Below are 13,122 nucleotides of genomic sequence, written 5' to 3' on the forward strand. Positions count from 1 at the left end.
TGTTGTACAATATGAAATACAATTATTTTGACTTCACAGGGCCTTTAAATGTAGGCAAACAAGTTTTCAGCATTCAAACTCATCTACCCAGCCAGATTCAGCACCATGGACAGTGAAGATCAGAATACCTGCGATCTGACGATTAGAACAACAGTGCTATTTTAAGTGATTTTCAAGACACCCAAAGTCAATTTAAATCCACAACAAAATCTGCAGGATAAAATGCAATATAATCAAACATTCAAATAAGTAAACAGGCTATATTAAAGTGCACTAAACATAGAGACAGACTAACCATGGAGAACACTAAACATGATGACAGATTAACCAGGGAAGTGAATTTAACAGAGGTTAAAGCTAAAACAACAGAATCTGGGTAAATCTGTGTGAAAAGTGTGGCTTTAGTGTGGATTTGAATAGTACACAAGTAGGCCTACGCTATTTTTGCACTGTATGTTATGCGGGTGAATGAGGACCCAAAAGCGACTTGGCGAAAACAGAGTCTTTAATCCAGTAAAGTAAATACAAACAAAAAAACACAACTTTCACTCGAAATGACGAGGACAAACTGGAGACTCGATCTTGAACAGCAGGTGAACAGCAGGTTGCCTCGGGAAGGCACTTGAACCAGACAGACTCAGACACCTGCTCACCACGCAGCATCTGAGGAAAACACGACACGACAGGGCGATACACAAACACAGCACGGTGAATTCTAGACAAGGAACCGACAGGACAGGAACGGAACACAAAGGAAGAAATAGGGACTCTAATCAGGGGAAAGGATCGGGAACAGGTGTGGGAAGACTAAATGATTGATTAGGGGAATAGGAACAGCTGGGAGCAGGAACGGAACGATAGAGAGAAGAGAGAGCGAGAGAGTGAGAGAGGGAGGGGGAGAGAGAGGGATAGAAAGAGGGAAAGAACCTAATAAGACCAGCAGAGGGAAACGAACAGAAAGGAAAGCATAATGACAAGACAATATATGACAAAACATGACACTGTAAAACTTTTTTTTAAGTGTTATGTTTTCCCAGATTCATAGTGTTATGCAGCCCAGGCCTATCTAGGAAGGCTGGGCATAAATTGTTTGCTCACAGCATCACATGATGACGTGGGCAACATAAACACTTAAACTCTGTGGATTAAAGTTAATAGTAATCAAAACTAATTTCACCACGAAAGGAAGTGCAATCGAAATGAATGAAGAAGACAAGGTCATTCTAGTGAGTTAATAAAATGACAAGGTGTTGCCTGTCAGCGTTGTAGACTACTGCCTCACAAGCCCGGGCTTTAGTGGCACTGGCATACGCGCTTGCCTCTGCACTGAAGGAGCCACCGAACGCGTCCGCGTTGCAGCTCTCACTTTCTCCCGCTACAGTATGTCCTACAATGACATATTTGGTGGGGATTGGCAGCCAACAATAGGATTGGATTGGGACTAAATCAATGAATAAAACGATATTGAAATGAATATTATTAACAAATATTTCCCAGAATATTTTGGGTTCAACCTAAGGCTGACTAGGACAGATCAATCAACTTGATCCGACACAGTAAGCCTACATGTCATACGTAAGTAAACCCACAAGAGAGACAATATTGCAAAGGCAGGACCATGTTCGATGGAAGGCGTAGGGGTAGTCAATCGAAAACGTTTGACGGGGAAATTTCTGTCAATATTAGCTAGACCTACTGAGTGGGCAAGTAACCTTTCCCGCGCTCTTCCTAAAAATACTATTTGTGATGTCATAAAGGTCTAACGTTCCATGACGTAGCATGTAGCCCTAAATTACAGTCCCTGCCTGCAATATTGTCCTCACTCTCGACCTGAACTCAACTTGAATGTAACCAACACAGACAAGGACATGCTTTTTGAGATATAAAATAGCTTGAATGGATGAAGAAAAGGTAAGCTAAATTACTTCATACAATATTGGGGGAAAGTAAAAAAGGGTGAAGCAATATAAGCGGATATTTCTTGTAAAAAGCTATAACATATTGTAAAGCAAATGTACCATTCTTTATAAAGTCACAAGCTTAGCTCTGAAATGGCTGTAGCTCTATTTATGATGTCCTCTGCACAGATCTACTCTGACATTGACATATTATTACTTATTGGAATGTCTGACCTTCAGGTAGCACAGAGGGAGGATGGTGATCCTCAGAGGGAAGGAAAGGAAGTTGTGGAGGAAGAACCGGTGGCCACGCCCAAAGAGGAGGCCAAGAAGGGAAGGAAGGTAAGATAGCAGGAGTGTCAGAGCACATAATAGACCTACTGGGTTACACTCTGTACCTGATAGCAGCCATACCATAGATAGCTATATATATCAGATAACAACATACGTAGAGGCTGTTTTCAAAACGTGTTTTAAGAGCTGCTTTGACCTGGCCCATAGCCTATTCATAAATTGTCTCAGAGTAGGAGTGCTTATCTAGGATCAGTTTTGCATTTGAGATCATAATGAATACAATTATTTGGGCAAGGTTGAGCCCACACCTTATCTGATGAACTTTATGTATACGGGCCCTGGTGTTACATGTCTGCCATCATTTGAGATCTGGAATCTGTTCTGTTCTATCCTAGGCAAAATGTAAGAGAAGTGGCAAGAAGTCAAGGAAGCTGGGCACTGACAACGATGCAGGTCAGAGATTTACCTCTGTAGTACTACATTGTTTCTCTATTCTGTCTGTGATGTGCAGGTTGTGCTATCCATTTTCAATGAAACTGTAGTCTACTGTAATCAGTAAGAAAGGTCACATAGATAGCTTTATTCAAATAGGCCTATTCTAAAACCCTAAAACAATGAAATCAGAGTATTAAGAGATAAAACGTCTGATTTCTCTTTAATTTTGTTTCTACTTCCTCTACGGCAATCACATCTTTAGTCTCCAGGAATAAACACCTGGATAGAGGATCTGTAATTGAGCTCCTGGAGAAGAAAGCTGTTAAGGCTGCATTCGGCCCAGGCAACAAGGATGAGATGGAATACTCCTACCCAATCCTCATCTCATTCCTGCGCAATCTTACTGATGAGTATGTTAAAAGTTTTTCTGTAATGTTCAACATTTATGAAATATTGTGCAGTGGGAACTAAACACTAACTAAAACACTTATTTTAAATGTTCTAGGCAGTGGCAAGTGATCTACAAAGGACTAAAAAACCCTGTAAGTTTCCCTACCTGCCTTTGACCTTTGATGTGTCAATGATCTGTTGAATTCAGAGATTAGCCATCAAGTCATATTCTGTTATTCATGTTCATTTCTCTGTCAGACTTCATCAAACTTTGAATTCAGTCACAGACAAGAATAACAATGTTGATCAAATGCATTCTGTTCGATCTAGAATACTTGACATCACAGTTCCATTGAAAAAACTGTTTTTGTTCTGTTTGTTCAAAACAGATGACGAAGGAACAGCTTGCCAAATTGTGCAAGACAATTGTAACCTTCATCGCACAGACCACCCTGCAGATCCTGCTGCCAGCCCTGGCCCGCGTACTTGGGGTAAAGGACTTTGCTGACGACGACACTGACTCACCCAAGAGGGGTGGCAGTGCAAGATCCTTTGCTGCCTTTGATCAGGAAAGACTGGAGCTCATCCAGGAAGTTAGATATCTGGCAAAGAAAATGTATAAGGGCGGCACAGGGGCTCAACATCTCAGGTCCCTAACACCCTCTTCTAAGAGGTATGTTCCCCTTAAGGTTTTCATGTATGGATTTCACCAAGATCATCTATCCCAGTGTTAGCCAATGCAATTTACTCTATCTGATGTAGTACAAAATGTAATGTATCAGCCTTAATGAGCATGTAAAGCGATCAAAAGGACATGTAGATATTTAGAATACTAAAATTACAACGCTTGACTGATTTGCCAAGTTAAGACAGGAATTATCATGCTTTGCTTGTTCGTTTTAAAGTTCCCAGACCTCAGTGAAAGTCCACCTGGGAATGACAGAGGACCGAATCATCAAAAGTGTCCAGGAGCAACTGTCTGATCATAATATCCTGTCCTCTTGCCCACCTGAGCTGACTGTTGGTCTTATCAAGGTGGTGGTCGAACAGCTTAACTCTGCCCTCTCTGCGACCATCAGCAGAGCCATTTCAGGGCAGTCCTCCCCTATTTCTTCTGGTAACCAGGCTGCTGAACAAATGGTCAACATGGTCCAGAAATGTTTTGATGATCACGCCACTCCAGAGGACCAGAGCTCCACCTCTGTATTAGAGTCATGCATTCCACCTGCAACAAAAGAGGTGATGACTGTTATCGCAGACATGGTGGGTGAATTGGAAAAAGAAGATCCGGAATTGGCTAAGGTTTTTCGAGAAGTGGCTGTGAAAGTTAAAATGTTGGCATCTGGCAGTGACCTTGTAGTGGAGCACCTGGATGTTGAAGACTCTCCTGTTCCAGAGGAGCTGAACATAATATGTACATCTTGCAAAGCAATGATGCAAAATCTTGGCACTCTGTTTAGTGTGAAGTTCAAGACCAAAGCCTCAAAGGCTGTGAGTGAAATTCTTGTGAGAAGGTTAATGAGCGATATCTCTGGTATGGTTCAACCTTCTCATTCGTTTAGTACCACTCCAAGCTTGATGAATGCATCTCGCCCATCTGACAGGATCCTTGATTCTGCGGCCACTGAGCTCATACAGATACAGACCAAAGTAGAATCTGAGACATCAAAAATAATTGATAACTTTGTTGAAGATGTCAAGGACATTGTGCAGTATGCTGAATTAGATCAGCCAACAAGCACCCAGAGAGATACCCAAGTGGGACACTGTACGACAAAGCGGAAACCCTTCCATGCAGCTCGTAGACTCTGCGAGAGACTTCAGGCAAAGCTGGAGACATTGTTCCTCAGAATGGGTGGAGCTTCAGTCCAAGGGGAAGAACTTATGGAAAAAGCTGACTCCAGTGCTGTGCTTCTGGAGCATACTGACTCCAGTGATCTGCCTGTTTCAATCCTGAGCTTGCCTTCCCCATGTAGGAGTGAATCCCCTATATCAGAACATAGTTCATCTTCTTTATCTGATGAATGTGATTCAACTGACTCTGTAGGAGAGAAAACACCAGAGCAACCTGAAACCAGTAAGAGTGAGGCAATACTGCAAGTGGTCAACTCAACAGGACTTGGTTCTCTCCGTAAAATGCCAAAGTGAGAACTCTCAACCATTACTGTCTCTCTGTGATTCCAACATGGTGCCCTGCACCAAAGAGGTCTTGTCCCAGATTGTGACCATGTATAGGTCAGAGGTGGCAGATTTGGAATGCACATCATCTGTTGCAGAGGGTTCCTCTTACAACTCCCTTGAAGTCTGTGGCTTTTTGGACAGTGTCATGTCTTATCTAGAAGACATGCCTGTGTCTGGTTCTTCATGGTTGGAAGGATTAAGAGATACTCCAGCCTCAGTCATTGAGAAACTCTCCAGTGAGGAGTTCCAGATGAACGCTACCAACGAAGTGCGAAAAATACTGATCAAATCAGTCAGTAGCTTTCCCAGCAAAGTCAGTTCCAGCCAGACAGATTCTCAGATGTTGCCAGCAAAATCAACAATTTCCTTAAGGCATACAGATATAACTGCTTTTGAAATCGTTGGATCAATTACAAATGACATGAAGAGCCTTTTCCCACCCACAGAGTCTTCTAACTACTCTATGGCAGGCAGACTCTATGCTTCAACAGAGTGATGAGAAAACCTCAGAGTACACTGAGGCCACACCCAAAGGCTCACAGTCTGGTTTGGAAGTATCTGAGAAGAAGATCTGGACAACTGCAAAGACTATTTACCACAATGTGAAGACAAAGATGAGGAATTATTTTACATGGCAAAATCAAGTCAAAGCAACAACGGCTCAAGCCAAAAAGACCCTCAGCCATATTCTGGTTTCAATTCAGAAAGAGCTGTCAAAATCTGACCAAACGGTGACTGCGCTTTCACAAATAGAGAATGTGGTTGGAATGATGCTGAAGGATGTTGAAAGGGTAAGCAGTGAATGTGGTGAGGAACTGATCTATCAAGCGCCACAGCGTTCTTCCTCCTCGTTGTCATCCTCATCTGCCAGATCAAAGAAGTCAGAGTGGGAATTTTCACTCCCTGGCACTCCCATCTCTTCTGATTTACCAGAGAGTATTACTCAGCCCATTGTATGCTCAGTCATCGACATGGGCAAATCTACTAAGCCAAAAACATTGGTGTGTGATGCCAGGGAAAGCATGTCTGCAATAGTGGATACCATCATAAAGGAGGTACATCCAGAGGAAGAAGGGGAGGTTGCATTCCACCCTGATCTAACAGCTGCAATAGCAAGACTGGAGGAGCTCATATCTCAGGGTAGGATTGGTGCTCTCTCACGTGATCTTACTCACCAAGTCAACCGCATCATTTCTGAGAGCAACTTGACCCCTCTGGTTCTGACAGTGGCGGCTGGAAAGAGTGCATCCGATACAGTCCTTACTGAGCTGAAGAGGAATGACAAGACGGTGGGGAAGCCCACAGCTTACAAGCTGGTTCAGCTTTTTGCAGAGGAGTCTGTGAAGCGCCTCTTGCTTCCTAGCCTTGTGCCCTCTACAGCTTCAATGAGTTTGGCTCAGGGAGTTAGTGTGCCGGCTAGCGTATCTGAAGATAGGATTTCATGTTCTTTTTCTACATCAGCATTTAGTGACACAGTCAGCCTGTTTACCAAAGTATTGGTAAGCCAGGTCATGGACTCTGTGGTTTCTGATGCACAAAGCAGAGGGTCATCTCCAACCGGAACTGTAACTGATATAGGCAGTCTACTGAGTGGTAAGTCCTACCCTCTGCCATCTTTCTCCGCCATCAGCATGACAACAAGTGGGACCTCCAATGCTGCACGAGGCTTTGAGGCCAACATAGATGCTGAGGAAAGGGATACCATCAGTTGTTTCGGTGTACCTCAGAGCATTGTTTGTGATCAGAATTCAACCAGCCCGGATGTTGCCTCGCTTTCAACCCCATCCACTGACAACTTAGTCGGTGATGATGACTTCACCGGCCTCATCAGCATGTTAGTGGTGAGACTTCTGTCAAAAATCCAAACCCAAACTGATCTGTACCCAACTGACGTCACACGCACGTCACAAGACCTGATTCCAAAAGTTATAGCTGCCTTCTGTGCATGGTCAGGCTGCTCTGAGACCCAAGCTTATCCCAAGAACCTGAAGAGTCACAAAGTATACAGCACCGTCTACAAACATCTGTTGAAGGAGTTTGGCTCAGAGAAAATACTCCAACTGGCTGTGTCGACTCAGGACTCCACATTCAATAGGATTCTTGTGAAGTCATTGAGCAAGGAGCTTCTCCACAGTTGTAACGAGGCATCAAGAGCAGCCTCAAGAACATCTTTCGAAGCCACCAGGCCAGAAACTCTTCTCATGGCTGAAGATGTGAAGGCTACCAGAGGGAAGCTGTCTTTCCTACAAAGGCTTGCCAGACTGAAATTCGACTTGAAGGTATATCACACTTATTTAAGTTAACAATTGTGTCAATGTGAGTAAACAATGTTATTTAGAGAAAATGTAAAACCATCCATTAATTCCAAAACCATTTATAAATCTTGTTGTGCTGGTGTGTAAGATGTGATCGTTATTACAGTGAGATTGTTCTGCTGTGACAGTTGTTTTGACATGTTTTTGTTTTAGCCATTCATGATGGGAAACAAGAAGGATTCCAAGAAGAATTCCCGCCATTCTGAATCCAAAGACCAGACTACTGCTGAAGATATCATGTGTAAGTCCATACAGCAGGACATTTACTGTTTGAGATATTGGTGTACAAAGCTGCTATTGCAAAAATATTAAACCCTATATACAGTACATTATATATTATCGATAGTAATCGCTTATGTAAAATTATTTATAGTTTCCAAATCTCAAGATTCTGGTTCACATTTATTTGTGAAAGTAATAATGAGTTGAAACTAAGAATACAATATACCATCATTTCTAAATTAAAGTGCATGTCAACTCTCTCTCTTCTGTCGCCCAACATAGTGACACATCCTGGACTCCCAGAGGGTCTTCCCTCCACCTCTCAACAGGAGAAGCCTCGCAAACGTCCCCTTCTAATCAGGATGTTTTCCACCATCTCCATAGGCCTATCCAAGCCATTCAAACAGTTTTCAAAGCAAGCTTAATACAACAATTTCCTTTAATACAGTAATATTTGCATTGAATTGATGGCCTTTGTCTTCTTTTGTGTTGCCCTGTTAACACATTTGATTAGAAAATACATAGTATATTTAGTTTAGTTTATTATGCAGTCATAGTCACGGTGTAGGCTAAACAAAGTATTGTTGTCCTGAATAATTTATAGAACATGCACCCCCCCCACCCACACACAGTGTGATTCGTTGAACACACACACATAGTACTTCAGATATGTCCCACAACCAACATTCAACCAGATATCAATGATTCAGTGTAAAATACATGTACTGTAAAATAAACTATTTAATTTACAACCAATAAAATAATACATGATGCAGGACACTCAGTTATAAGGGAATTAACTGGTTTAACTTCTCAAACAGAAACACACACATTTCCATTTTCTGTGGATCGCCCATGTTTACATTTTACTGAATGCTAGTCTGACCTTTGACCTGTAGATAGCAGCAAAGGTCTACTTTTGCTGCAGATCCACTTCTAAAGCTGAAACCTCTCTGGACAAGTTGCTGAAACATTTGTCCCTAGTGAGAGAGAGGATGTGTGTGTGTGGCAAAAAAGGGAATATTGCACAACACTTTTATGATACAGATACATTTTGCATTCGGTAGCATAGCACAGCTGTAGTTTTTTCAAATGCCAAATGTACATGTAGCATGCTTCTGCCTACAGATGCTTTTCTGAGTGACTTGTGTTGTGAGAGAACCAGAATTCAAACATAAACTCCTGGATTACATTTTATAATATTGTCAGCTCTTTTTAGTAACATATGGTAGCATACATGTTCCACACGGTGGCAAGTCAAGCTTGTTAGTTACATGTAACAACATTACATTATATGGTCAATATTTGTGTGTTTCCTCTTAGCTTTTACCTTCGACATCAACAAACGACGCACGGGCTGGTCCTGCAGACTCCCACGCCCATGGCCCAGGAGAAGGCTGGGGGCCACCTGCTCACTCACGTCCCAGCCATCTCCTTTGAGACCAACTCTACTGTGGAGTGCACCTCCAAGGGGACTCTTGAAGAGAGGGACCGGGTGAAGGTTAAACTGGCCAACATGGCCTTGATGGGAAGGATCAAAAAGTCTTGGCTGTGAAATGCCCATTATGTGTGATTATCGAATTTATAATCTTCCACTTTTGAAACAACAATGGGAAAGACAGGGTTTATAGCAAAGGTTGCTCAGATTGGGCTTTTGGAAAAATTGGGAGAATGAAAGTGCACTCCTGATTCAGAGAGAAAGATCCAGCTTAATCATCCATACCATTGTTTAAATTACAATAAAAAAACATTCAAACTGTTCCTGAGTTTCGAAAGACAGAGAAAGGAAAACATCCTTATCTTCAGGCTGTTCACACCTGTTCACACAAGTCCTACTGTCCACAATCTCAGGGTTCTTCAATACAAACACACCTGTTTCAGAAAACCTTTTCACTTTCACATTCGATCAATGTTTGTAGGATACTTTCAATAACTCAATAAATGTAAGTGTTGGAACCATACATAGCTGGTAACTTGAGCTCGGCAGAGTAGTTTTGACCTGTGTCCAGATGCAGTCATTTATGTTGTCTAAAGGCAATTTGTCTCTTATAACAATGTTATTTTTCTGAATAATCTAATTGAATTGACTGGTAGGTAGTCACTAACTATTTGTAGCATGTGTTCCTCTGTTTATTGATATTTGCATGGTGTGTATGTGTTAAGCTGTTAAGTAATTAATGTTGATATTATCCAAAGGGTGTTTAACTGAAATGTTAAATGTTGGTGTCTCGATCTCAGACATTTGCGCTCATATTTGTAAATAGTATTTCAAAAATGGCAGAATCAAACAGTATTGGAATAGTGACTTGTATTTTGCATCTAGAAGTGTAAGAATTTTAGAAGAATGCTATTTCATCAGTCAAATGTTGCACTGTTTGATAAGACAGGGTAAAGAAAACCTCCATTTTAATGAGTTTAGTTGTGAGTTTGACATTTTACCACAAGAAGTCACTATAATACTATACGTTATCAAACAGGGTTGTGCTGAAAATCAAATGAACCACAGCCAAATTAATTATTTGCAACTAAGAGTAAGATTAAAAAAGACATGTATAACTTATTTCTTGATCAAATACATTCTAAAATGTAAATATATGTGATTTCTGAGTATGTAGTGCACATATCTTTTTAAGGCCCAAAGCAGACGTTTTTATATCAATATCAAATCATTTCTGGTAACAATTAAGTACCTTACTGTAATAGATTACGATGAAAATGGTCAAAAATGTATTTTTAGCAAAAAAAACTTTCTCAAGCAATAATTTTGCTAGGACTGTCTGGGAGTGGTCAGTGTGGAGGGGAAATTAAAACTAGCTGTTATTGGCACTCTCTTTGTCGTTGGTCTATAAACCAATTTACACATGGTGATGTCGCCATGGAAAGCCAAAACTCTCTCCCATGCAAACCTGCTGATTAGAAGGTGCTGTATAGATGTGAGAAACTCTCTTTTCATGGCACTTCAATATCGAAGTGAATTTTTCGTAGCAGGTTAGGAAACTGAGGTTAAGGTTAGGAAAAGGGTTAGGGTGCCATACTTCCGGCGCCGACAGAGATGGCCGCCTCGCTTCGCGTTTCTAGGAAACTATGCAGTTTTTTTTTTTTTACGTGTTATTTCTTACATTAGTACCCCAGGTCATCTTAGGTTTCATTACATACAGTCGAGAAGAACTACTGAATATAAGATCAGCGTCAAATCACCATCAGTAAGACCAAGAATATGTTTTTCACGACGCGGATCCTGTGTTCTGCCTTACAAACAGGACAACGGAATGGATCGCATGCAGCGACCCAAAAAAACGACTCAGAAAAAGAGGGAAACGAGGCGGTCTTCTGGTCAGACTCCGGAGACGGGCACACCGTGCACCACTCCCTAGCATTCTTCTTGCCAATGTCCAGGCTCTTGACAACAACGTTGATGAAATCCGAGCAAGGGTAGCATTCCAGGGGACATCAGAGACTGTAACGTTCTGTGCTTCACGGAAACATGGCTCACTGGAGAGACGCTATCCGAAGCGGTGCAGCCAACGGGTTTCTCCACGCATCGAGCCGACAGAGACAAACACCATTCTGGTAAGAAGAGGGGCGGGGGCGTATGCCTTATGGCTAACGAGACATGGTGTGATGAAAGTTCACCTGATTTAGAATTCTTCACAATCAAATGTAGACCGCATTATCTACCAAGATAATTCTCTTCGATTATAATCACAGCCGTATATATCCCCCCCCCCAAGCAGACACATAGATGGCTCTGAACGAACTTTATTTAACTCTTTGCAAACTGGAAACAATTTATCCGGAGGCTGCATTCATTGTAGCTGGGGATTTTAACAAGGCTAATCTGAAAACAAGACTCCCTAAATTTTATCAGCATATCGATTGCGCAACCAGGGGTGGAAAAACCTTGGATCATTGTTACTCTAACTTCCGTGACGCATATAAGGCCCTGCCCCGCCCCCCTTTTGGAAAAGCTGACCACGACTCCATTTTGCTGATCCCTGCCTACAGACAGAAACTAAAACTAGAGGCTCCCACGCTGAGGTCTGTCCAACGCTGGTCCGACCAAGCTGACTCCACACTCCAAGACTGCTTCCATCACGTGGACTGGGATATGTTTCGTATTGCGTCAGATAACAACATTGACGAATACGCTGATTCGGTGTGCGAGTTCATTAGAACGTGCGTTGAAGATGTCGTTCCCATAGCAACGATTAAAACATTCCCTAACCAGAAACCGTGGATTGATGGCAGCATTCGCGTGAAACTGAAAGCGCGAACCACTGCTTTTAATCAGGGCAAGGTGTCTGGTAACATGACCGAATACAAACAGTGCAGCTATTCCCTCCGCAAGGCTATCAAACAAGCTAAGCGTCAGTACAGAGACAAAGTAGAATCTCAATTCAACGGCTCAGACACAAGATGTGGCAGGGTCTACAGTCAATCACGGACTACAGGAAGAAATCCAGCCCAGTCACGGACCAGGATGTCTTGCTCCCAGGCAGACTAAATAACGTTTTTGCCCGCTTTGAGGACAACACAGTGCCACTGACACGGCCTGCAACGAAAACATGCGGTCTCTCCTTCACTGCAGCCGAGGTGAGTAAGACATTTAAACGTGTTAACCCTCGCAAGGCTGCAGGCCCAGACGGCATCCCCAGCCGCGCCCTCAAAGCATGCGCAGACCAGCTGGCCGGTGTGTTTACGGACATATTCAATCAATCCCTTTACCAGTCTGCTGTTCCCACATGCTTCAAGAGGGCCACCATTGTTCCTGTTCCCAAGAAAGCTAAGGTAACTGAGCTAAACGACTACCGCCCCGTAGCACTCACTTCTGTCATCATGAAGTGCTTTGAGAGACTAGTCAAGGACCATATCACCTCCACCCTACCTGACACCCTAAACCCACTCCAATTTGCTTACCGCCCAAATAGGTCCACAGACGATGCAATCTCAACCACACTGCACACTGCCCTAACCCATCTGGACAAGAGGAATACCTATGTGAGAATGCTGTTCATCGACTACAGCTCGGCATTCAACACCATAGTACCCTCCAAGCTCGTCATCAAGCTCGAGACCCTGGGTCTCGACCCCGCCCTGTGCAACTGGGTACTGGACTTCCTGACGGGCCGCCCCCAGGTGGTGAGGGTAGGTAACAACATCTCCTCCCCTCTGATCCTCAACACTGGGGCCCCACAAGGGTGCGTTCTGAGCCCTCTCCTGTACTCCATGTTCACCCACGACTGCGTGGCCACGCACGCCTCCAACTCAATCATCAAGTTTGCGGACGACACAACAGTGGTAGGCTTGATTACCAACAACGACGAGACGGCCTACAGGGAGGAGGTGAGGGCCCTCGGAGTGTGGTGTCAGGAAAATAACCTCACACT

General features: G+C 42.9%; 2 protein-coding genes across 2 annotated transcripts; both read left to right on the plus strand.

The window, feature by feature from the left end:
* Positions 1-1,653: 1,653 nt before the first annotated feature.
* Positions 1,654-10,343, plus strand: LOC124017936. Its single transcript, XM_046333169.1, has 6 exons — positions 1,654-2,240; positions 2,588-2,645; positions 2,890-3,037; positions 3,133-3,169; positions 3,407-3,690; positions 9,059-10,343. The coding sequence occupies exons 1-6, from the start codon at positions 2,052-2,054 to the stop codon at positions 9,288-9,290; spliced, it is 948 nt and encodes a 315-aa protein (XP_046189125.1). The 5' UTR covers positions 1,654-2,051; the 3' UTR covers positions 9,291-10,343.
* LOC124017935 lies at positions 6,158-8,199 on the plus strand. Its single transcript, XM_046333168.1, has 3 exons — positions 6,158-7,477; positions 7,667-7,754; positions 8,018-8,199. Exons 1-3 carry the CDS (start codon positions 6,170-6,172, stop codon positions 8,158-8,160), a joined length of 1,539 nt encoding a protein of 512 aa, XP_046189124.1. The 5' UTR covers positions 6,158-6,169; the 3' UTR covers positions 8,161-8,199.
* Positions 10,344-13,122: the final 2,779 nt, after the last annotated feature.

Source organism: Oncorhynchus gorbuscha, unplaced genomic scaffold (assembly GCF_021184085.1).
Source record: "Oncorhynchus gorbuscha isolate QuinsamMale2020 ecotype Even-year unplaced genomic scaffold, OgorEven_v1.0 Un_scaffold_3495, whole genome shotgun sequence".
NCBI classification, from domain to species: domain Eukaryota; kingdom Metazoa; phylum Chordata; class Actinopteri; order Salmoniformes; family Salmonidae; genus Oncorhynchus; species Oncorhynchus gorbuscha.